This window comes from Carassius gibelio, chromosome B14 (genome assembly GCF_023724105.1).
Source record: "Carassius gibelio isolate Cgi1373 ecotype wild population from Czech Republic chromosome B14, carGib1.2-hapl.c, whole genome shotgun sequence".
Classification (NCBI taxonomy): Eukaryota; Metazoa; Chordata; class Actinopteri; order Cypriniformes; family Cyprinidae; genus Carassius; species Carassius gibelio.
Window position 1 is genome coordinate 28213149 of NC_068409.1, and position 26651 is coordinate 28239799.

At 37.6% G+C, this 26651-nt stretch overlaps 3 protein-coding genes across 5 annotated transcripts; 2 read left to right on the plus strand and 1 right to left on the minus strand.

The window, feature by feature from the left end:
* Positions 1-117: 117 nt before the first annotated feature.
* Positions 118-14435, plus strand: LOC127971882 (rab11 family-interacting protein 5). Of its 3 annotated transcripts, none has more exons than XM_052575171.1 (6): positions 118-1128; positions 4647-5140; positions 5464-5974; positions 8441-10600; positions 11898-12042; positions 12557-14435. In XM_052575171.1, exons 1-6 carry the CDS (start codon positions 767-769, stop codon positions 12815-12817), a joined length of 3933 nt encoding a protein of 1310 aa, XP_052431131.1. In that variant the 5' UTR covers positions 118-766; the 3' UTR covers positions 12818-14435. The 3 variants fall into 3 exon arrangements, with proteins under 3 accessions (XP_052431131.1, XP_052431130.1, XP_052431132.1); XM_052575170.1 differs by having other exon boundaries at positions 121-1128; positions 4647-5152; XM_052575172.1 differs by lacking the exon at positions 8441-10600 and having other exon boundaries at positions 146-1128; positions 4647-5152.
* A 1335-nt stretch (positions 14436-15770) lies between these two features.
* Positions 15771-22607, plus strand: sfxn5b (sideroflexin 5b). The gene is made up of 14 exons (XM_052575018.1): positions 15771-15950; positions 18182-18250; positions 18448-18525; positions 18606-18632; positions 18710-18764; positions 19108-19133; positions 19374-19427; positions 19634-19690; positions 19955-20020; positions 20216-20306; positions 20933-21048; positions 21212-21297; positions 21405-21522; positions 21696-22607. Exons 1-14 carry the CDS (start codon positions 15894-15896, stop codon positions 21771-21773), a joined length of 978 nt encoding a protein of 325 aa, XP_052430978.1. The 5' UTR covers positions 15771-15893; the 3' UTR covers positions 21774-22607.
* LOC127971791 (transmembrane protein 179-like) lies at positions 22490-26008 on the minus strand. The gene is made up of 4 exons (XM_052575019.1): positions 25479-26008; positions 24754-24891; positions 24208-24286; positions 22490-24112 (listed from the first exon to the last, which is right to left on the minus strand). The coding sequence occupies exons 1-4, from the start codon at positions 25799-25801 to the stop codon at positions 23894-23896; spliced, it is 759 nt and encodes a 252-aa protein (XP_052430979.1). The 5' UTR covers positions 25802-26008; the 3' UTR covers positions 22490-23893.
* Positions 26009-26651: the final 643 nt, after the last annotated feature.

Below are 26651 nucleotides of genomic sequence, written 5' to 3' on the forward strand. Positions count from 1 at the left end.
TCTCATCGAGTTCTTCAGAATTGCGAGACCGTTACAGGCAGGTGAGTTTGATGAAGGTTGGATCTAAACTCTGCATGAAAATGTATCTCGAGGGCCAGAGTTGATTACGCTCACAATGTGCATCTCTGCAGATCCTACTCGAATGATATTCGAAGGCTTCAGTGTATAAAAAAAGATGAGAACAATATCAGTTCACGTATAATATTTGTTCAAACCAACCGACTCGTTCACTGAAATGATTCATTCGAAACTCGTTGACGACACAAACGCCACTTACTGCAGTGAACTTGTTCAGCGTGGATAAGTTTTCCCACACTCATCACCGCGTGCTCCCTGTCGAAGCAGAGCTCACACCGGTATTGTTTCTATGTTTTGAGGTGAACGTGAACTAGCGCAGCACGGATTTGAGTCGCCTTTCTCTTTAATTCAGCTGGATACTTTATTGCGGAGCCCCCACAAAATGTTGGAGGGCGGGCCCCGCAGCAGCAGTGCAGTGAGTTGTCAAAATCTGTTGTGGTGGTGACGCCGAGGGTCCAGAACGCCCACTACGATAAATTAATGTGAAGTTTGACTCGCAAGAGATAGTGGTTAAAAACGTTACGATTGTGATTGTTCTTTTGAATTGAGTTGGACGATAATGCAGCACTTTGTCTCACTGCAACTTCGCGCGGCGGACAGGCGCGAGGGCGCGGACAGTGCATAGTTATCCAGTGCGCAAGTGTCATTCTGCTGGATCATCCCAAACTGCGACTCCAACCGCAGCGGGATGCCTCTGATCAGCCTGGACGACGACGAGCAGAGATGGGTCCCGACGCACGTCAACGTGACCGTCCTTCGCGCGAGGGGTCTGCGGACGAAGGGCAAGCAGGGCAGCCGCTATGTTTACACCATCATCCAGGTGGGCAAGGAGAAGTACACCACCGGCCTGGTGGAGAAGGCTGAGGAGCCGCAGTGGAGCGAGGAGTGCTCGTTTGAGCTGCTGCCCGGGCTGCTAGAGGCGGGTGGGATGAGCAGCAGTCTCGTGCTCACAGTGATGCACCGCGTGCTCATCGGGCTCGACGTGTTTCTCGGTCAAGCTGTTATTCCCCTCCACAAAGTTTTCCAGGATGGAATGTGTCCCAGAAATGAGTGAGTATTGCAGCTAATAATAGGATCAATTATAGGCCCCTTGGTCGAGCTTCCTTGAGACTTTTGTACTGAGACAGTGATATGACACAGTGATGGCATCAGGTACGTGGAATTGAAAGATTACCATTTATTCATTTATTTGTGCATTTAAAAAATATATAAAAAAAATAACCACTAGACTAGTAGCTAGAAGACAGCCCTTACGAAAATTAAATATGGTTTTATTGTAGTAAAAGTGTAGTAACCATGGTTTATTGGTGTATTGATTACCATTTGTATAACCACAGTTTTACTACAAATATCATGGTTAAACTATGGTTAGTTTAAAAAAAAACATGGTTAATTTGTGGTTTAACTATATTAACCACGGTTAATCTTCATAAAGTAAGCTGCCCAGCTCAGGTTTATGTTTCAGCAAGTAATGCGTAAAATAGTCTAAGTAGAAATATCATAGGCTAGTTTTCAATACTTGAAATAAATGTTAACTCAAAATATTTTAATTTGATGTAGGCTACTGAAATAACATAAAACTGAAATAAAAATAAAATAGAAACTGTATAGACTGTAAAAAACATTAAAGATGTATTTAAAAAAATATATATATGAATTAAAACTATAGTAGTAAGCCTATCTCAATGATGGCCTACTATGATTATAGGCTACATGTATAATAAAAAACATTCATGGCATTTTTAGTCTTGTTTTACCACTTCTCTTCATTCCCAAGAGTGAGTGTAAAAAAAAGTATAGCCTATATATTTTTAAAGAACAGCTTTCATTGTTTTTCAGTTGATATAGTCCTGGGATATTTGACACAGGCATGCCAAAACCTTGAGCCTGTGATTTTTGGGTGGAAGAATTTCTGTGCACCCATTTCACAGTTGGACAGACATTCCCATCTGCAACATAACAGGACTGCAGGAAGAGTCTTTGACCGGCCACCAAAACATAAGCTAAATTACTGATGTCACATGCAATATTAAACAACTGCAAGGTGGTTGAAGCCACACAAGGGATCTATGGGAAGTGCAAATTCAACACTGTTTTGAATACCAGAGTAATGGGATATGCTTTTGCAGACACAACAACAGCAACATACTTGGAGGGGCATGCTGCATCTAGTCCTCATGAGTGTGTTTGCGTCAGTACCAGCATGTGTCAGAATGGACACAGAGTCTGCCCTGAACTCAACAAACATGCATTTCAGTGCACTCCAACAGACGTAACCTTCCTGGAATCTTGTCTGCTTTTTTTTTCTTTTCATTGTTTATTTTTATTTGAATACTGCTCTTGTTTAAAAGCTTCTAATAGATGAAATTCAACTAGATGTTTAATAGTGCCATCATTAGGAGGAGTAAATCATTTGTCATGGGAGGGGAGGAAGAGAGGAGGTAGGTGGGGGCCTTTTGGCTGAAAGCTTTATAAACAAGTGAGGGAGGAAATCAGTGAGGCATGCTGAGCAACAATAACATTGTTATTTTCATATTTAATACGCCTTCCTTTATTCTCACGTCCACAATTCAACTCTTAAATACACATAATGTTCAACTAAACATTAAACTGATTCACTAAATCAAAACTGATTCATAGACTGTTAAGATGTTAATAAATGCCTAATGCAAGTTAAAGTTTAAGATATAAACTAAATTTATATATTTGTTTCTTATCAGTTTCAGCATGTCACAGGCTTTGAAAATCCCAAATCTGCCAAAGTGATTCAAGAAAATCTCATCTGAACTTCAAAAGGGGCCACAGGATCAGTTTTTCTATTTAAATAAGTACTTATTATTATTTTTATTATTTATACAATCTAATTAGCCAAAACAAAAAACAAGATGTAAGTAGTTTTTTGTTGTAAAATTATATTTTTCCCAGCTTAATGATTAACGTGTGTGCTGTTGTTGTTTTTGGTAGCACTTTATTTTACAGTCCTGTTCCTCGTGTACATACTATGTACTTATTTTAGTAATTACAATAACTATGTAATAACTAGGTACTAACCCTGAACCTACTCCATGTAGTTACCTTGTATTACCAGAACTTTCTTAGATAAATACACTAAGTACATTATAAGTACATGTAAGTACACGCACTGTAAAATAAAGTGCAACCGTTTTTTTTTTTTTTTTTTTTTTTTTTTTTTTTTTTTTTGAAGAACATACAATTCTTGAAATGTCTGGAATTAGAAAATTAATTGTGGTTACTTATTATAATATATTTATTATTATTATCAATATATCAAAATGTTTGTTTTCTTACTTTAAGACAAGCAGCTTTGTCTTTATGGTAAAAATACTGAAAAGATCTGGGTCTGTATGAGGGGTCCTTCGGATACTGTGTCGGACAATGAGGAATCTTTGAGTTAAAAGGCTGAGAACCACTAACCATTACAATGCACCTTAGTAACGGCCTAGCAACCATAATGCAGGAGTGTGGTGGGAGAAGCGGTCTACTAACTGCATAACAAATGACTTTGTCAAGTCAACATTCAATGTTTATCTTGACGAACTTTCATTTTCTAGTTAAAGTTTGCACTGCCATGTATGCCCCTCAGCGCTTCAGGTCATGTGGAGAGACGTATGGAGATGTCTGAGTCTGAGTCATCACGTGTTGTTGTAGGCGTGAGGCTGTTCTGCACATCTGGCTTTAATTGAGCTCAGAGTTGCACCTCTCTCTCTCTCTCTCTCTCTTCTGCATCAGCCAGTGTAAGGCGTTTTTCTTGGCTCCCTGCACACATGAGGTGCTCTTGCTCTACCGGAAATGGAGGAAATAGTTTCACCGCTACTTCTGTGTGAGACAAAGGGCCGGCATCGTGCTAAGGCAGTAACATTTGTTCAGGAGGCCCCCGCTGCAGTATAGGTCGTAGCCGCTTGCTTTAGTGCGGAGCAGGAAATTGTAAGCCAGCGTTATAAAAGATAAGGCTGACAAGTGAGAGCATAATAATTAAAATTGAAGGAAGTCTCTCATGCTCACCAAGGCTGCATTTGATGCAGTAAAGGCAGTAATGTTGAGAAATATTACAATTTAAATAACTGCTTCTATTGTAATATTACAAAAAAAAAAACTTATTCATGTGTAGGCACTGTCAATATTTAAAACGGTTGTGCTATTTAAGAGTTTTGTGCAACAGTGATCATTTTCTTCAGGATACTTTGATGAATAGAAAGAAAATCTTTTGTAATATTGTAAATCTTTTAAAGTCACTTTTGATCAATTCAGTGCATCCTGAATAAAAGTAGCAATGTCTTTCAAAAACAAAATAAAAGTTTTTGAAGGGAACTGTATACTTAGTTTAACGGAAACTAGGATCATTAAGATGATTCATAATTTATGTTATGATAACTATAAAAAGATCATTTATTTTAAATACTACAAGTTAATTTATTTATTATGGCATTATAATGTAAAGTCAAAAATTGCATTAGATATTTATTAAAGATTAGTTTAAGTTTGTAAAAAATAACTAAGTGATAAATATAAATTTTCTTTCAGCTGATGGTTTTCTTTCTCTGTTTAAGGTGGGTCAAGCTGCACTCCAAGGCTGGTCGGAAGGAGAAGGAGCGGGGGGAGCTGCAGGTCACCGTCCAGTTCACCCGCAACAACATGACCGCTAGCATGTACGATCTGACCATAAAGGACAAGCCCCGTTCTGCATTCGGAAAGCTGAAGGACCGCGTCACGGGAAGAAAGAGAGGAGACGTGGAATCCTCCTCCGCCATTTTACCTGGTCGCTTCGCCGCACTATCAGGATCTGTAGGTCCTCCCTTTGCAGGAGATGGTGGACCAGATGATCCGGGCGAGGAAGAGGGGGTCGATGTACACCAGAGTAAGGTGAAAGACTTCTTCCTTAAGGGGAAGCTGCGCAAGAATTCAGACACTCGGTCGTGTTCGTCATTGGCATCAGACAGTAGCATGGCTTCCTCTGCCGGGGATCCATTCATCTCAGTAGAGCTGTCCAGAACGCCCATCTACAGCAGCAGAGTGATGGAGCCCTTCCGAATGGACACTGAAGGTGGGATGAAAGGTCAGTTGTGGACTTCATATGATAGTTTATGAAAATCCATGTGTTGTTCTAAACTCTTATGAATTTATTTTAAACTGTGCATCATATTCAAAGACATAAAAAAAAAACAACAACATTGGACCCACTGTTTGGACAAAAAAAAACCTGAGACATTTTTCAAAATATCTTCTGTTGCGTTTCAAAGATGAAAGAAAGTCAAACATGTTTGGAATGACATGAGGGTGAGTGAATAAAGATGTATGGTTTGGGCCATTACTGAACTTTGTCTGTACCCTTTCTCTCTCTTCTCTCTGTGACCTCTCTCTTTAAAGTGATGACTCACAAGCGTGCACACAGTGATGAAGCCAGTAAGATCACCGGTCTTCCTCATCCCAGCCCTGCTGTGGAAAACCTCAAAGGCCAAATTATGCCGCTCTCCAAATCAACCCTCTGCATCAACGGTAGCCACATCTACTCATCCGAGCCTGTCAGCCCCAAGAGTCCAAGCACCATCCCGGCCAAGCGCTCCCTGCTGGAGAAATGTGCGCCCCTTTCTCGCTCTCTCCAGAATCTGACCCGACGTGGTGAAGACTCGCAGAAGAGCGATGGGAGACGTTGGTCTATTGAAAAGAGCAAGAAGGAGGACGGTGAGGCAGATGAAGCTCAGAGTCCCGCCACCACGGTGGAAGTGGTGGATAAAGGAAAAAAGCTGAGGAAAACTCTGTTTTCAAGCGGGCGGAGTGACTCTCTCCCAGCCAAGCCGGAGCAGAGCCAGGTTTCTGCTCCTCTTGAGGGCAGACGCAGAGGATGGTTTGGCTCGGGTGACTCCCAGAACAAGCCAAGGTGAGTGAAGGCCAAGCAAGGCTACTAGGTTTTATGTTACAGTACAAAAGATGTCTGACTCTGCTTGTGTACCAATATCATCAATAGAAGTTCCCCATGATCTGTATATTTATTGCCAGTCGTGCTTCTAAAGGGATATTTGGTTTTTAAGTGGATGGCTTTGAATGTCAGCCTGCATTTTGGTCCTCAGAGAATATTCTTAGAAATAGGAGTGTTTGAATTTGTTGATGCAACAGTTACTGCAGCAGCTTTTTCCATCTCAGTCCTTTATATTGCTCTTGGTCTGCAGAACATAGGTCAAGACATTTTCAAAGAAGGGTTTGTTAATGTGTGAGTTTTAATAAAAAAGTGTTTTTCCAGTTCCACAGATTTGTTGAAGCATTCAAAAACATCAGCAATTTTTTTTTAAAGAAATGTCCACTTACATTTTTTTGTACTTTTTAATTTCACATTTCAGTAATTCCATTAATTTATTTTTCATTCATCGGCACAATTTTTTTTTTTTTTGACACATTCAGCCATTTTTTATAGTTTTAACCCGTTTTATTTTTATTAGAGTTAGGAGTGGGCGATATGACAAATCTTTATTGGTAATTTTATATCAACAATGTATGTCACACATTTATGTAGTTATTTATTTGTTGCTTGAAATAAAGTTGCTATGATCAAATTTTATATGAAATTTAAATTTTACAATTATACATTATGCACAATAGTAGCTTACTTAATAAAAATAAGTTCTCAAGCTTAGTGAAAACAAGTAAACTACTAACTGAAATAAAAGAAAGGGGTAAGAAATACTACAGAAACTGAATAAAGCAATCAAATCTTCACTGTATCAATTAAAAATACAGGGATTATTAATTAAAGCTAAAAAAGTAGTTCATTCACAATCAGTGAATGCTTTCACTTGTTTTTTTCCCATTGTTTGATTAAAAGACATTAAATTACACAGTCAGCAGGTATATTATTCTAAAACGGATACATCATACACACTATATACACATCCCATTTTCTGTTTATGTTCACTAAAAACATCACCAACAGTGTTTATGTGAATAAAACGGTATTGCAAAGATTGGCATTGCCTTATATCTTTTTGAATATTTGACAATAAGCAACATAACCATGAAAAGAATGTAATTCAGTACTCATGCTATGTGAAATGAGGAAACAAAACTTGAGTTATTTCATGTCTTATGTCTTATTCTGCTTGAATGTTTTAAAACTGTTTAAGTTTAAATTGGCAAGGCTTAAAAATGCATGCAAATGCTAAACTTTTTAAAGGCAACAACATCGAAACATCACTTTAGCATAATCACACTAGAGATGATGATCCACGATTTATACCATTTTTTTTAATTGGTTCCCATTTATCATGTTTACAGGTATATCACCCACCCTTAATTAGAGTTTATAGGCTGACAGGAAGTGTCTTTTCTACCCTTGTGCTCCTGCTAAGCCAGGAGTATTTATGTAGGAACAGTGTGCAAGCTGTTCAAAACATGCCAGACACTTCTGATCAAAACATGAACAAATTTGAATCCAAATACCGTTTTTCTTCTATTAAAGGGATAGTTCACCCAAAAAGGAAAATTCTGTCATTAATTACTCCGCCTCATGTCATTCCAAACCTGTGAGACCTTAATTCATCTTCAGAACACAAATTAAGATATTTTGATGCATTCTGAAAGCTCTCTGACCCTTTCATAGACAGCAAGGATCCTAACATGATCAAGGCTTATTAACGTAGCAAGGTGATTGTTAAAATAGTCCATGTGACATCAGTGGTTTAACTGTAATTTTATGAAGCTACAAGGATACTTTTTTTGCACAAAGAAAACAAAAAAACTCCTTTATTCAACAATTCGTCTCCTCCACGTCACCCTATTGCCATTTTGGAGAGTATCACATACGTATGCAATGTATGTATACAGATACGTTGTTTACGTTTAAATCAAATTGTAAACAATGTAAACAACATATGGTGCTGCTAACGCAGAACAGCATACGTTGTTTACATATGTGATGTGCTCCAAAATGGCGCTAGGGTGACGAGGAGACAAATTGTTGAATAAATGTGTTATTTTTGTCTTCTTAGCACAAAAACGTTTTTTTGTAGCTTCTTTAACCTACGGTCAAACCACTGATGTCCCTAAAATGGACTATTTTAACAATCTCCTTGCTATGTTTCTGAGCCTTGATCATGTTAGGATCCTTGTTGTCTATGGGAGGGTTCAGAGAGCTCTCGGAATGCATCAAAAATATCTTAATTTGTGTTCCGAAGATGATCAAAGGTCTTACGGGTTTGGAATGACACGAGGGGAATTAATAACAGAATTTTCATTTTTTGGGTGAACTATCCCTTTGAGAGATGTCTCTGTAATAGAAAAGAACAGTCTCTCTCACCTCCCCACTCATAGTTAGATTATGACTAAGAGGACTACTTGTGCCTTCCCTCCGCAGGCTGGGAGTCTCTCCTAAGGTAGAGAGCAGCTCAGACACCCCCTGTCAGATCCCTTGCTCCCCCAGTCAGCCCCCATGCTCTCTTCCCCTCGGTTGCACTACTGGCTCGGTGTCTCCCCCTAGTGGCAATCCCACCAGCCCATTCACTCACTCTTCCCCAACACCCACTTCGATCTCTCCCTCCAACCCTTTCCTCACACGACTACAGCAAAACCCCTTTTTTGAGGATCTTATAGCCGAGGAAGCACTGAAGTCTCCGACTGCTGGCTACTGTTCTCTTAATTCCAGTCTTTATCATTATCCAGTCGGATGCAGTCCCCTCCATAATGGAGCACAGAACAAAATGTATGCAATAAAACGGGAAAGACCCAGAAGTATGTCCAGACAGAGATCTCTTCCGGCTATTATGCCTGAGACACCAGATCGAAACTCGAACACTAATCCGAACTACTCTCAATCTGAGAGGGCTGGGGAATGGGATGATTTTGAAGTATTTGCCACCAGCCGGATTAAATCACCAAATGGGACTCCAGCCAGACCTCCATCGGCACCGTTTCTCTCAAAGGCACATAATACAAACCAGTGTGTAACCAACAAAGCGAACGCTGGTTTAAGGGTCGATGAAGTTGACATGGGTTTTTCAAGGCCATGGGATCTTCCTCCTCTACCACCACGTAGACCCATGAGGACACAAGGGATCACCATGGACAGCTGGTTGGATAGAGCCCAGGAGCTTGCTGTGCAGAAAGAGGCCTGCTTCCTTTCCCAGACTGACTTCGCCTCCCTTCAGCATGCGAAAGATGGACACTTGAAGAGAAATTCTGAGATTTTATGTTCAGATGCAGAGTTGCACCATATTTCTCCAGTAGGGTGTAACAAAATAGATGCAGAGTTGCACAGTGGTATCAGACTGAATGAATTAATGGTTGGGGAAGCAAGGGGTCAAACTTTTGCCACTAGCAATGATGGTAATGCCTCACCAAATGGTCCTGAATGTGAGTACACGGTTCCTGAAACTCTGTGTTTCCCATCTGACTGGGAAACCACAGTGACTGAATCACTTTGCAGTTCACCTCAGACACAACCAAAACACGATTCAGAATCGTCCTGTGAAATAAAGATCTCCAGTGAACAACAATGCAGGACTAAAACCGATGGAGTGGCTTTGTTGACCCTCTCAACTAGAGATTCTAACAACAATACAGAAAGTACCTCAGAGTTTGCTTTTATTGATTCTGGAAGTTCACCGTCTGAGGTGCAACCACCTTTTGAAATGAATAAAGATGGTGTTAAATCATCCAAAGATTGTTCAAATTTGCACTTGAATGGTTCCTCGCTTCCCAGATGCTCCCCAGGATTACCAGAGGATATATTGTCTAAAATGGCATCAGAGTTGGAGATGTTTTCACCAAACAACACCTGTAGTAATATCACATCTGACTCACAAAACCATAATCATGGCTCGTCACCGTTTGAGGGATCCAGTGAAGAACTGGGAAGACATAAAGTCGACACTTGTGAACACCAAAACACTGCCTCAAAGCTTAACTGTGAGTCTTATGACGTGGCTGAAGCTCTCCTCAACAAAGACCTCACTGTGATCACTCAAACATGCTCGAGCAAAGACAACACTGTGGCATTGCAAATCAAGCAAGAGGTAGCAAAAGACAATGACTTGCTCACTGCACATGATGATAAGATGCATAATCATTTAACAGAAGGTAACCTAAACTCTGAAGTCTTCTTCTTAAAGAACAAGGTTGAGGAATCTTGTTCGATGCTGGAGGAACAAATAAGCTTTGAGGACTTGCATGCAAGAGTAGCTCCAAGAAACTCCAGAAGCCCTTATAAAACAGAAGTCAGATCAGCCCGCCTCAGACCGCGCTCAACCACAGGCTCACCCAAAACCATCTGGGGTGCCGATTCGTTCCCAGGCCCTCCTCATCCTACATCAGATCTCATTTTGCATGATCCTTCCCCTTCACACACCCCATTAGCAGGTACTAATTCCTGTCTCCACCCTGACCCTTCCCTTCCTGCGAACCCCCCAGTCGAGTTGCCCAGCATGGGTTCCACATGCTCCTCCACCACCCAGCCCCAAGTTGACGCACCGCTCTCCCTCTCACCTGAGGAGACACAGCCAGCCCATGAGGAGAGCAGGTGAGACCTCACTGCCTTTAAAAGCGCACTCACCTCTGCTCTCACCTGAGAAATGAGCTCATTCTCTCTCTCACAGGTGCACTAAGACAGGCTCATAAATTCTCTCACATATGCTGCCCTAGAACAAACTTTGTTTTTCCACTCACAACCTGCTATAATTCGGACTTTGACAAATGTAAAGGCATTTTTCCAGCACCATCTCTTTTTATGTTTCCTCCCTGTTTGCTCATGTTGCATTACTTTCAGTTCTTTCATTTTTCATCTTTGCTTTTATGTTGCTTCTTTCAGCTTTCATTCTGTTTGGCAGCAACACATATTCCTTTGCAGAGGTAACTGAAGTTAGACGACAGTTGTATTGTATGCATCTAGTGTTCTTGAGAGGTTTGATGCGAGATGTTGACTATCATTATGAGAGCTATCTTCTCAAAGTGCTTCTCCTAGACAGTATTGATATTAAATTGCTTGAGACTTTAGAAAAAAACCTTTTAGAAGTGGCAACGTGTATAATATAAGTTTTATTTATTTATTTCAGTAGTGTTGTCAAATGATTAATCGCATCCAAAATAAAAGTTTTTTATTTACATAATATATCTGTGTACTTTGAATATTTATTATGTTTATATATAAATACACTTACATACAGAATATATTTTGAAAATATGTACATGTATATATTTATATAATTTATATATATAAATATATTTCATATATAAACAACATTTTCCTTAAATGTATACATGCATGGGTGTGTATTTATATAGACATAATAAATCTACACAGTACACAAACACATTCTATGTAAACAAACAAAATTTTTTAGGTGTGATTAATTATTTGACAACACTAGATTTCAGTTTACATATATTTCACTTTTAATGATTTCAGTACTACAGCGGTGTTTATTTTTATGTATTTATATATATATATTTTTTTTTTAGATTTAGTCATTTCACCTTATTTCAATAAATGAAAACAAAAATTTGTTATGTTTAAATTTTAGTTAATATTAACAACACTGCTAAGAGAAGATCTCCAAACAAGTTTTTGCTTAAATGAAAGAACTAAGAACTGAATCTCTTGAGATAAAAAAGCAACTTGTTGTTATTACTTTTAACCATTGCTTCCTCAACTGTGAGCTATTGCTTTGTTATACTAATGAACTAAGGATGTTAATAAACATCTAAAAAATGGCTTAAAGAAAAAATATAAGATCCTTAGACAGTACTGATTACACCATGATGAAATGCCCAGACCAATGTAAATACCTAATTTATGTCCTGTTTGCACCGCTGTCCAGCCCTCACCCAGTGAAGCCCTTGACCAACACGGCTCTACAGGGAGAGAAGAAACCTGAAAGCCGCTCAGTGCTGGAGAAACTCAAGTCCACCATCAACCCAGCGCGATCTGCACCAGCATCCACTGCTGAGGAGGAGAAAACCCAGGTACTGGAAGTTTAAATGTGCTGTAAATCTACTAGCACTCCCTACTAAAATATAGTATTTTATTTATATTAATAATTTCCTTCAATATAGCATTTTAATGTTGCATTCAAATATTGAAATATTAAAAAAACATTTCTATCCACACATTAAAATTGGTCTTTATACATGAAAGTAATTGATACCCTTTCTAAAACGTAGTGGTCCGTGGAATTTTCTCATTTACGCTGATTAGTGAAACTGGAAGATATGCTTTGACCCCGGTTCTGGAAAAGTGCAATCAGCACAGATTACAAGAAGACAGTGAAACAAACATATTGATCTGAGAGGTTATTTAGGGTCTCATTAAAATGAATATGGACTTGTGCTGATTGCACTATAAAGATATTTAAAGAACGCACAAGTGATCAAAGATCAGCTGAAGTGTTTAATGAAGTAGTTTTGGTTCATCATTCTCTACATGACACAGTGTTTCATTTCTGTTCTTCTCATGATTCTGTACCTGTCTCCTGTGCAGCTGGCTCTGATGGAGGCTCGGGCTGAGTACCAGAACATGACGAACATGGAGCTGATAGCTCTGCTGCTTCAGCAGGAAATAGACGTCAAGAAGCAGCGGGCTGAAACTGAGGTGCAGGTGGCGTTATTGGAGAAACGTGAGGCCGAACTGAAGAAGATGAAGGTTCAGGTCAGAGACCTGGAGGACTACATTGACAAGCTGCTGGTGCGCATCATGGAGCAGACGCCGACCTTGCTGCAGGTACGCGCCAGACCAAAATGACTACAGTGATCTGCTCCGTCCCGAGAACACCTCATATTGATCTAAAGCCATTTGTGATGCTCTGTTCGATTTCAGATAACTGCCAGATACACGTAGACACGATAAAGCTTTGCATGCTTCTAACTAGATTCCCAAATCCACAATCTTTGAGGTTTAGCATACTCCTAGTTATGCTGAGAGCACAAGGCAGTGGTTAAAAGTAAAAAAAAAAAAAAAAAAAGACTGTATAATTAGATTTTGTCGTTCACATGTAGATGTAAATATTCATAGAATCTACACAAATATGTGTTCTTCATAAATGTGCTGATTTCCATTATAGAAAATAAGTTCTGGGATCTTTATGCATTCAAAATGTCTCTAAATGTATACAAATCCATAAATGCAAGTATAAAACCACTGCCTTTATTAATTGACTTCTTTAAACATTAACACTCATCTTTCCTCATAATTGGACATATTTGGAACAAAAAAAAAAAAAAAAAAAGAAAACTCCTAATTCTCAACTAATGTCAATATAATCTCAATCCTGTCCAGATTTCAAGAAAATATTGTTGACGTAGTAATCACATGGTATTAAAACTAATGTTACACTGTTCGATATGAATCCAGAAATTTAATAACAGTAATATTTAATACATATTATGTAGTCTAATACACCTTGTGTCAAAGTTGATGTAAAATACTGCTTTAAATAATATTAAGTAAATGTAAATAAATATCTTTCTTCTTGATAGCTTTAAAAGCACCTTAATATGTATTTTGCAGAAGCGTTGTGCTTGAGCCAGTCAGCTTTGCCTCACAGAACCCACTGATATTAGTGCATGTTCACTTCCATCAAGCACTCGCACAAAAGCAGATTGTCTCTGCAAACATGTAAGCTATGCAATACAACCTGCTAAACTGTAGCTGGAGTTAATATATGCTACACAAAATATATCCATGAAGCCTTAGCACTGCAGCATACTTAGATCATTGCTAACGTAGCAAATTTAGTGATAAGCAAATGCCTAAGCTTTCTAAACCACAAAAACAATGGAAGATCTGTTTGTTTTACTGCATTGTAGCTTCATCGTGTTAGAGCGGCTTTGTGATTTTCTCTGATATTCATTCTGATTGGGTTTCATACTAATGTTTTTGTTCAGTTTTCAAAGATAAAGTTACGTGTAACTTTTGTTAATCATACAGTATTCAGTGTTTTCTTGGTTGATGTTTCCTAATTTATTAGGCTGATGGAAATAAGATTGTGTCACACAAGAACATCAGTTCTATGTCTGAGTTTTGGATGTAAAGAAAGTACAGGGTTCCCGTTACATTTTGTTGACTCAAGGCATACATTTTTCTGTGCATCAACAACAATACATCCTGAAAAAAATATATATGTATATAAATTATTTTATTTTAGTTCCAATTTCGACATGTGTTGCAGGAAAGAACCATGTATCACTGTGATTCAAGATTGTTGCTGATTCATTTTGCCTTTTAATCTCCATTTTGCTCTGTGCCCCTGTGGATTTATTTACAACATTCACATTTGTATTTTTTATTTTGTTTTATTTATTGCTAATTATTTCAAACAGCTTCATTTTCAAAGTTATTTGAAAATAAAGTTTTAAAATCATTTGCAGTGTTTCGTTTGAGTTCTTTACACACCGTAAATGACTTCTATAAAGGCTTGTTTGGGTTCATGATGTTTGTGCTTCATCTAAACCTGAACAGTTTGGTGCTCCTCACAATCACAGTAGTGATGTATTGAAGAACCACTGGGTGGCACTAGCGCACTTACAAGAAGTAATTCGATTATTTATTGTACGTCAATTGTGTTTGGCCCACTTTTTGTAAACGTTAGACTAAATTATAATAGTAACAACATTTTGTATATTGCATAAAAACAGTGTATTGGTAAAAAGTACATAATGAACATATATAAAATGTTACAGTCAGCTGATTCGTAACAGCAGCAAATTGTGCAGATGGGTTTCATGAAATATTAATGTTGTGGGAATCAAAGCTCAAACTGACAGTGTCTCTGAATTCATTGTTTGGGCTCAGTGTCGAATGACAATGAGATTTGGCCTGTTTTAACATGAATATGCCACAGTAATGCAAATTTGATCTTTAACCATTTCTATGGGGACAGAGGGAACTCATTTTCATTCTTAGTGAATTATCTCTGGTGGAACAAACATATTGTAAAAAAATAAATTTAGTTATGTCCTGACTTGTAGGCTTGATTGGTATAGTGTTGTAAGCCTATACTGTTTTAAGAGCAACAAATGGGAAATGTTATGTTAATTTTAAACCATTCTGACATCACTCAGCAACATTTGTCTGATATAGTTTTTTTTATGATTCATATATGGTACAGTTGATTGTGAATCATAAAAACAACCACAGCTCATCAATGTGATTATTCAAGATTGTCTATTTTTCAGTTATTCAGGAGATGGGTAGGTGTTTTCTGGTCCTTCAGTGACCTTTTTTATTACAAAATCCTCATATTTAGGCGTGCGGGTGGAACACATTTAATAGTTTAAGAATCATCCATTGAAAAACAGCTATTCCAATTATATATACACACACACACATGTATTATATTTGGAGTTAGTTCATCAGTTCTGAATTATTCATTATTTTTGTAGCCTATGCGTTATGTATTACATGCGTCTAAATATCATGAACTGTTAACATTATTTAACATTACTCTTAGAATTTATGACAAAATTATAATTCAGAATCATTTGTTTACTTTTTATGGATGTGTATTTTATGGTTAAAATGTCTATTTGGTGCAAACCATCGTAATTCTTTAGATGTAAATTATTTTGCTCAACTTCAAATTTGTTATAAATCAGCAGATTTTTTACGTTAGCATTGTGATGTATATCTTTCAGACTTTTGTAATTGCAGTGGCTGTGTGTGGATGGATTGCGCTGCTTTGTCTTGAGTTCATCAGGAAACTACACTTCCCATGAACCCTTGCGAGCTATTGCTTCACTAGTTTCGTACTGTTGACTATTCTTACAAATTCCGTCTCATGGACCTTTTTATTATTTAACATCACTCCCGCGCTGCTGAGATGGCGGAACCTGCGTCTTGTCCGGGGTTTCAGCTGGGAAAACCGCGTTACGAGCAGGTAAAGAGTTTGCCGCGATGTTAAAGTGTAGGCTATCTTTGTATGGGCATCTTTGATGGGCGTTGATAAACAACATATATGTGTAGATACCTTTGCTCTGTTCCAGCACTGTTCTGCCAAAGTCATCCATTTCTCACGCTTTTTTGCATTGTGTCTTTTGCTCGTTGCTTCATCGCATTTTAACAGGGCCGATGCAATTGTTCGTGATGAGCGTAACAGAGGTTTTGGTAGCACCGTTATGGCTATATAAGAAACCCCACAGAACATTAGATGCATGCACAGTAGCTTTTCCTTTTTAAATGCAAATAGCAGGAAATGCTTTTTGTTAAGCTGTTGAATACAATTTCAAATGGTCACTTTTATTTTTGCATTGCGTGGAAGTGATTTCGCGGTAGATTGTCAAAGTTCATAATTTTTCTGAAAAGCTGGAAAAGCTGCCTCTCCTCACGGTTTTATTATTATTATTTATTATTATCAAAAATAAAAGTGGTTATACACAGGATGAACTCAGGTATTCAAGTTTAGCAATTTTAAATAGAGCCGCTTTTGCTGAACGAATGCAGATAATTGTCTCATCATCTGTGTTATCAGTGAGATCTCTCGCGCTCGTGTCGGTCAAATGAATGACCATCTATTTAAGTCCTGTTGCCTCCATGGAAACACCAGGTCATCCTGATTAACCCTTTCAGACCCGTACTGTGTTCCAATTTATTTATACTGTGGATTCAGTCATAAATGATAATCAGTCAAGAAATGGTTAATGGGAATGTTCCAATAGGTAGTTCTGATGGTACTGAACAACACTGGATAATCATCCTTGATCTGATTTCAAATTTCAAGAACACTTAAAAAAGTGTGAATACAGAATTATAGTAGATTCAGGTATTTGTAATATATGTACATTAATGATAACTTGTAAACAGTAACAATTTTGAAATTTTAGATTTTCTGAATACCTAAATTAATTTTATATATATATATATATATATATATATATATATATATATATATATATATATGTATATATATGTATGTAAGTGTTGCAGTCATATTCAGTACACCTGTTTTGCTTATATTGAGGCATGCTGTCAATTCCAATATAAATTTACATTTAAAAAAACATTCAGCATTATAATATTATTGCAGTAAATTTCTATTTGAAAAGAACCTTACATTAACATTGTCTTATAGAGGGCAGAATGGCGAGGTATGATCTGCCTTCCCTTTGTTAGTCTGCTCATATATACCGTATACTTTGCTCGGTGTTTCCATCTGACTATTATGCCATATGCTGCCCAAATAAGTCTGCTTTGGGTCCACAGGGAATACAACCAAACAAAAGATAAACTACCCAGCTGACGTGCTGGTCCAAGATATTTTTGAAAATATATGTGCTAACATACTGTCTTTTGCCTGTTGTCTGTCCCTGTCTCTGTCATCACTCTCTGTTGTGGCAGAATCAAAATCCAAATCGGATTGGTTTCATGGCAAAATCCAGCAAAAGAGCACTTGATAAATGCAGACAGTTCTCTTTTTTTATTGCTGCTGTTTTTAGGTGAAATCAATGCATCAGAAGGGTATTTCTTCCTGCTCAATCTCTGCTATCTGTGTTGCATATTCTCTGGGGAGCAGAAACACATGCATAATTAACAAGTCTTCTCCAGCAGACATGCGCTCACATGGCTCTCTGTAACAGCTTTGAAGCAAGTGTCTGTAACCCAGAAATAAGATTATTAGCCAAACAACATCAGATTTTCTTGCTCTCTTCGCCATATATTGTAAGGTCAGATTGCTTTCAGCTTTTGTATGCCTTGCCCCTGGATAAATCATTAAGATGCAGCTGATTGAAGCTGCTCTTTTACACTGTTCTTTGCCAAATAAACCCTTGGCATGCTCAACCATCGGGCCTCTGAAACAGTTGGCTCTCAGAAAACCGCTTGTATTGCTGCCTGGGGTTCAGAGACAGGGGGAATGTTAATGTAGGCAGTCGTCGCTTCTTTGAGCAATTTCTGCACAACCTGTCAGTGTGTTGTCACTGCAGCCCTAAAATATATCAGTCTAACTCGAATCTAAAATTAGAACAGCTCTTGCCAATTTAAGGTGTACAACAGCAAGTTGTAATCATGTTTTGGTTTGTGCTGTGAGTAGGTTTCCTGTTTTTATCCTTATGTTCTTATGTTCTGGCTAAGAATGTAAGTTTGTGGAACTGAAGGAATGTTTTTCTTCCTCAGAGCACATTTCTTGGCAGGTTGAGACATTTCATTGATATCATCGATCCTTCCACTTTGTTTGTGACGGAGGTATGGAAATCTTGTCTGTTTAATGTTCAATTAATCAGTGAGTTGCATTGCTGCTTACCCCATGATGATCTTTCCTTTCTTTTGTATACTGTGATTATTTCACATCTATAAAGAATGAATACTGATTCTTATCAACTAATACAAAATTCTGGATGAGTTCTGTATTGTACTTTCAGATTTCTGTGTTGTTTTTATAGAGTCGTTTAAAAGAATGTATCAAACTCCTGGATGATTTTAAGCAAGGGAATCTTCCTCCAGGAATCACAGATCATCAGGTGAATCTCAGACATTTCGATGGATACTTATGTGGTATATGTGGTGAAGAGCTTTATAACCACTTGTGTTCTGTGTTCAGCTCTGGCAGGCTCAGAAGGTGAAGCAGGTCAGTCTTCTGCTCATTGTTCACTGTCACTTTTAAAGGATGGTTGGAATTACAGTCACTGACTCATCTCCTTTCAGGCCATCATTCACCCTGATACCGGTGAAAAAATCTTCATGCCTTTCCGCATGTCAGGTAAGAGCATAGAGAGGGTTAGAAGCATTTAAATTAGCATTTAAGTATGATCTGTTTCTGTTGTTATTTGTTAGCTGTACTGGAATTAAGACTTGAGCAAAATGATATTATAGATGTTATTCCCCTAAACAGTAATTAGTTATGCATGTGTGCAGCAGTTTGGTCATGCCATTAAAATTAATAATAGAATTGCACCATACTAACACTGTTTAAAATTAAAGTGATAAATATTCAAACAAATGCAAATGAGATGAAGAGAGCCACTGAGGTTATTTTTACTCCGATCTGATTTCTGAGTCCTAATTTGTTGTTGCTCTTTCTTTTCTCTGGATGCATTTCACAGGCTATGTGCCGTTTGGAACGCCAATCGTAAGTCTTCTGTTTGCTTGTAAAAAAGATCAGGGCGCGAAACAAAGTCCACACAGACAGAGCAAATATGAGAGAAGAAGCCTTACCAATCATTATGCATCCAGTGTTGACTCATCCAAATCTTCTAAGCATGAGAGCTGTTGAAATCTGCATTGTAATAAACCTTTGTTTCTATAGATAGGGTGTTGCTGTATGCCCATTTACTAGATAAATAGTTACCAGAAGTTGGTTTTCTTGCAGGTTGTTGGTCTTCTGCTTCCAAACCAGACTTTGGCCTCTACTGTGTTCTGGCAGGTAAAGGGGCTAAAGCCTAAACACTGCTTCATCAGTATCCCAACAGCAATACGGAATTAGACTACAGTAGTCCTTAAATTGATTTCCTATATGTTTGACTTTTACAAGGAGCTGACTTCGTAGAAAATCAAATTTATTTTAATTTGACAGCAATCTACCAATAATTCAAGTGACTGTCGTGCTAATTTTGAATTTCTCTTCTACAGTGGCTCAACCAGAGTCACAACGCTTGTGTGAACTACGCCAACCGCAATGCCACAAAGGTACACTTTTGAAATGCTCTTTTAATTCAGGTCAAGTTTTTGAGGTTTAACTCAGAATGCAGATGGTCATTCAGTGATGCGTTTCCTCTTCTTGATTCCATTCGAATGATCATTGTTGTGTCCTGAGGGCCAGACGTCTGTTCTGCATCTGACTGGGGTTCACAACCTCACAGTGGTTTTTCCTTTTTCAATGCACAGCAGTCTGTGGTACATTAACTACACCTGGATGTTGATGCTTGTTCTTCCTCCCAATTTTCCCTTTAGCCAACACCAACCTCAAAGTTTTTTCAGGGATATGTGGGAGCCGTCACCAGCGCTGTGTCTATTGCAGTAAGTCAGTGATCAGTTTTGTGTGAGTGTGATTTATAATGTAAATGAGCTGTGTATAAAATGTATATATTTAATGTTTGATATGAAAATAATTTTAAAGAATATTTATGTATGATTATAAAATGGTTAGTGTTCTAATATACCACTATAACATCTTACATAATGTTTCACTTGTAATATTCTTTCTTCCTGTAGGTGGGACTGAATGTACTTATCGAGAAATCCAGCAAACTGAACCCTGTCACCAGACTGTTCATACAGAGGTTCATCCCTTTCCCTGCTGTAGGTATGTTCTTACACAGATGCAGTATTTTGCTGGACTCAGCAGTCATACACTCTGCATTACGTGAAGCGCCCCCTGCTGTCAGTATGAAAGCATAACACACAAAATACTCTTCAAAAGTTTGGGATCAGCAATATTTTGTTTTAATCACAGCTGATTTATTTGATCAGTCATACAGCAAAATAGTAATATTGTGAAATATCTTTACAATTTAATTAACAGTTTTCTTTTTTCCTTTTATTATTTTCAGCAGCCATTACTTTGTCACGTGGTCCTTCAGAAGTCATTCTGATTTGATGCTCAAACAACATTTATTATTATAGGCAATGTTAACTACAGTTGTGCTGCTTGATATTTTAATAGAAACCATGATGCATATTTATCCAGGATTATTAGAACACATGTCCTTTATTTAGTTTTATTTTGTATTATTAAAAAACAAGCATCTACAACAACATAAACGTAAAACTGTCAAGGGGGTGGGGTCTATTACTGTGGCTATTTTCTTCCACCTACCCATGTGCTGGAATCTGTGTTGATGAACAAATGACCTTCCTCAGAAACTGGATGTCATGTTTTGTTTAGCATGGATGGTCATCATTAAGATATGTTTATGTTTTACTTCTCAGCCAGTGCGAACATCTGTAACGTGGCTCTGATGAGACACAATGAGCTGTCTGAGGGAATAGATGTGTTAGACAGCAACGGGAATGTGGTGGGATCCTCACGGATAGCTGCCAAACACGTGCGTATGTTAGTTATACAGCTGGGACTCCCCATTTCAATCTCTTGATAGCTTTTTTGCCTAAAATGTGTTTTGATAATGCCGTTTTATTTTTAAAATCAATGCAAAATTGTATTCTTACTAGCCATGTTGCACTGTTATATGATTTTTTTTTCAATTTCAGGCACTTATAGAAACAGCACTAACGCGAGTAGCTCTACCTCTGCCAATCTTTGTCCTTCCACCAATCATTATGGCCTTCTTGGAAAAGTATGGAGTTACTTTTTCTTCACTTGCATTTAAATTCATTTCTGAATGGGAATATAATTAATGTAATTAATTCCCTAAATGAGTCTGTTTTTGCTGTCCTCTGCCAGGCTTCCTCTGATGCAGGCCCATCGCAGGATGATGCTGCCTGTGCACAGTCTAGTATGTCTGGCAGTCTTTGGTCTATCCTTGCCGCTGGCTATCAGTCTCTTCCCACAGATGTCAGAGGTACTGCAGCAACACCTGCATCACTTCCCCGATTCCTCTACAGCAAACAATTGCTGCAGCGGCTTTCATTTTGTCTGTCGACCTCTTGCCATTAATCTTTTCATGCGTGTGTGTTCTGAATAAAAAATATTTTAGCAGGGAATTGCTTGCTAATCATTCTTTGCTCCTCACAGATTGAGGCATCTCACCTTGAGCCGGAAATTGCCATGGCAACAGATTGCAAGGTGCTGACTTACAACAAGGGACTGTGATGAAAGACAGAGAAGTTTAATCAGCTGTCGAAGATTGCAGAGGACAGGTGCAAACAGTATCGAGGAGGAGAATGCATTCTGAGCAATAGTAACCAGCTAACCCTTTCCTTTACTGCTGAGCCATTTATCAGTTTTATAGAAACTGTTGTAATAATTACAGTATGTACCGTTTTACTGACAACTATGACAGGGAGGATACAAGGCCTTATATTACATGATTTTGTATGTTAATAAATATACTAATGTTAATCAAACAAGTTATAAATAATAAGAGTAGTTAGGTGCAGATTTATTAAATTACATTATATGGTCATTGACTGCACTTTAATGAAAATGTTATTGCAAGTAACTGTTTATTTGCATGTCACACTTAATATTTTCCAAATCCCTGAAAAAAGTTTATTTCTTGTTGTTTTTATGTGTACTTGTACAGAGTTTTAGTCCTTAAGTATTCACATTTTAACACTATTTATATTGCAATATTGACACACAAATATATGTTTGAAAATTGTAAAAAAAAAAAAAAAAAAACTAATTGAGACTGTGGTTTATTTAATTCATAGCTTTTAGTCTGGTATTAACATTTAATTATTTGATTGATAACATAATTTTGATGTGTATATTTTATTTTGTTTGTTTTTACCGTTTAAGTTGAATATTTTGAGTAATTATTTTATTTAAAAAACAAAAAGTTGACCAACTTAAGATCAAGACACCATGTACTACCTTTACTCAAGTTAAAAGAGCTTTTAAATAGGACATAATGGATACAAACAGCAGTAAAAACACACTCATCATCCTTTACAAACCATAAATGAACATTTCTCTCATCTCCCTCCTGTTTCTTATTCAACTGTTTGTGTTTCACAACAAACCTCCAGGACAAAGGTTCCAGATTCAGAAAGATGAGCAACATTCTTGTTTTTTTCAGCTTCACCTTGTCTTTGAATTTCCATCACATAAACTACATGATGCAATATCTAGCAAAAGTGGATTTTGGACCAGGAGCTTGCATCAACACAAACAGCTTCATATAAGAAACCTTCACCAGATTAGAAAGAGAACGTCTGGTTTGAGTGACAGTAACACTGGCTATGAAAAAAAAGGTACACGTATACAGTACACAGTACAAAACAAGCATGGGTCAGACTTGAGCACATGCAACGGGCTAGTCTTTCCTTCCCATTCACTTAAAATTCACATTATATGGCTGAACATATAAAGTTAGACGATATCTTGCATATGCAAGAGCAATGCATTATTAATGCTATATATATAAAGTACAGAACAAAAGTTTGGACACACCTTCTCATTCAAAGAGTTTTCTTTATTTTCATGACTATGAAAATTGTAGATTCACACAGAAGGCATCAAGGGCTATTTGACCAAGAAGGAGAGTGATGGGGTGCCGCGCCAGATGACCTGGCCTCCACAGTCACCGGACCTGAACCCAATCGAGATGGTTTAGGGGTGAGCTGGACCGCAGACAGAAGGCTAAAGGGCCAACAAGTGCTAAGCATCTCTCGGGGAACTCCTTCAAGACTGTTGGAAGACCATTTCAGGTGACTACCTCTTGAAGCTCATCAAGAGAATGCCAAGAGTGTGCAAAGCAGTAATCAAAGCTAAAGGAGGCTACTTTGAAGAAACTAGAATATGACATATTTTCAGTTGTTTCACACTTTTTTGTTATGTATATAATTCCACATGTGTTAATTCATAGTTTTGATGCCTTCAGTGTGAATCTACAATTTTTATAGTCATGAAAATAAAGAAAACTGTTTGAAATAGAAGGTGTGTCCAAACTATTGGTCTGTTCTATATATATATATATATATATATATATATATATAATGATTTTTGACAATCATTTGACATTTGTTATGGCAAACTTATAAATGGGTGCACACAAAACATTTTACCTCAATGTAAGCAACTTCTTAAATGCATAAAAAGTAACAAATAGATTAAACCAAGGCTAATTCCAATCACTGAGATGTAACATGCATGAGAATTGTGAGGATTGTCTGTTTAGATAAAATGTTAATTCCCTTTTATGCTAATCTTTGACCAGTCTTTCCCATCACTAACACTGGCCTCAGATCAACCTCAAAGTACAACTTCTATGAACACTGTATGGCACTGGGAGTGTGTGAAGGGTGCAAGTGTGGATGAGGATGATGATGATGAATGGGACACTCCACTTGAGTTTGGCCCAGGAGGAGTTCCTTCTCCCTGGATAAACAGGGTCTGCTGATCTGCTGACTGTGAGAATGATAGAGCCTCAGGAAGGACAAAATAGAGTGAGCCAACCACAGAGCTGTCACACACCACAGAGAGATCTGCAAAGAGAGACATGCTTACAATAATGTGTTTCCATGTAAAATATGCATGGGATCTCAAAACGAAATAAAAGTTACTTCAATTTCTCCTTTACCTGTGCACAATTGAGCTCAGAGTAGAACGAGGACGTCTCAACGTCCAGATACAGAGGAACAGACTGAGACTCAGCACAACTGCAGAGACAGAGAGAATCATTCAATACAGCATTATGTAGGCATTTCATTCATCAATGAAATCTACGTATTCAACAGTATACATTGTATTTTTTGTCTTATTAAATATGAATACAGTATGCTTTTTTTTTTTTACTTTGGACCATAATCAAGTCTTTAAAAGCTGCTTTGAAACTATATGTATTGTGTGGTGCTGTCAAATGATTAATTAAGAAAGACATGTTGTTTATATTTTTAATATGTAAGTATTTTCAAAATACATTCTGAATGTGTATGTATAAATACATTATAAATAAACACAGTAAACATATAATATATGTAAAATATAAATATATAAAATATATGTAAACATATTATTTATAAAAAAAACTTATTATATTGTTATTAATCTTTTGATTCCACTAGTACTGTGAAAAGGGCTTCACAAACAGTTTTCCCATCAGCTATAGATTTAAAGGTTTGTGTACCTGTAGGGTCTGGTGTTGTGGTCCGTAACAGTGTTGCACCAGGACACCAGGCCCAGGGTGAGAGTAACACTGGCCCCTCCAGAGAGGAAGAGCACACACAGACTCAGCAGCAGAGTGAGGAAGGCAGAGAAGAGTGTGCTGCAGAAAAATTATCAATGGATCACGCAGGTGGCAGCATACATGTTTCCATAAAATAAACAAAAGCGTTTGTGGGTAATTTGTTTAACATAATTAAATATCAATTAAAAGTAGTTAAATAATTGAATTAAATATATATTTAAGATGTATAAATATTAAATTTAATGTATATATATATATATATTGTATATATATATATATATATATATATATATATATATATAATGGAATCGAACCCACAACCATTTGCACTGCTAACGCAATGCTCTACCACTCATCCCCAGGAAAATATATATGTATTATTAATTAAAGCATTATTAAATAACTGAATAATATTCTTAAAATGTATATGTGTATATTGCAATCAAATTATATCACAATTTAAATATAAAACATATATTTTTAATATACACACATATAAAAAGCATAAGCTGAATATATATAATTTTCAAATTGTTGAATTATATATTTTATTCAGTTTTTACTTATATTAATTTAATGTTGTTGATAAAAAATGGCTATACTAGTTAGATAGGTACGTATTTGTACCAACTGTTTAAGTTCAATGTCACATTAGTAAGACTCACTCGTCGTGCCGCCGGTGGAGGTAGAACAGGCTCCTCCAGCCCTGAACAGCGCCGTACAGCACGGTGAACACGCCCACGAATGTGGCGAACTGGCACGCCGCTAACGGACCCCACTGCTGCAGCACCAGATGAGTGACCTCTCGGGACTCTCCCTCGCCCACCGTCAGGTTTTCCGTCCGCCAGAAGCCCTGACTAAACAGCACGCACCTCCCCTTGAAAGCGGATCCGTTAAGAGCGAGCGGCACGACCACCAGGAGTCCCGCGATAACGGAGAGGGCGTGCGCGGCGCAGTGAGCCAGCAGCAGCCGCCGATCCAGCTCCATGCTCCCGAAGATTAGTCTCAGTCGGCTCTAGAGGAGTGTAGACTAATTTACCTGCAGTAATCTCGGCGCTTGTTTTCGACAGTGAAGCTGCACATGTAAGGCATAAGCACGAAATGCAATTTTCCAGCAGCTCAACACAGAAACTGTGTTTGGGACCCCTCCCTCTCTCCCTCCGGCGGGACGCTGCTCGTGACACAACGGACCTCTGACGCACGAGCCTCACGTACGCGCGACGGGACCGGGACGCGACTGTGTTGCTGCAACATAAACTGCATCTTTTATATCAAATATGCTGTAATTTATTTCATTTGATTTAAATATTTAATTGACATTTGATAATAATAAAAAATGTCAGTACACGCGGTTGTTGGGTTTTTCCATGACGAAGGCAGCGCCACACCCATTGAAAGATCCGTTATGATGAAAATGGGTCATCCATCATAATTCATGCATATGTTTCCAAATCAAACGTCAAGCTTGTTGTTGTTACCAATAGAAATTATTAACAGAAAAAGACATTTTACACCCATCAGTTTTAAAAAGAAATAAAGAGAAAAGCTGACATTTGATGCCTCAAATGTGAGGTCCAGTTAAAAACGTATATCGGATTTCTGTTGTTTGGTAAAAAAAATTCCGTTAACAGAAGTTTTAAAATTCTACTCCAACTTTTTTTTCGTTCAAACGGACTCACTTCTCTAATGATAAAAATGTGACAGATTCCCAAAACACAATACATCTACACAATAGATCTATTTTTCTCTGTCATTGAATTCATTTAAGTAGCCCCCTTCTCTTCTTATTTTTTTATATTATATAAATATTTTAAATTGTATACACACATATCATTTTA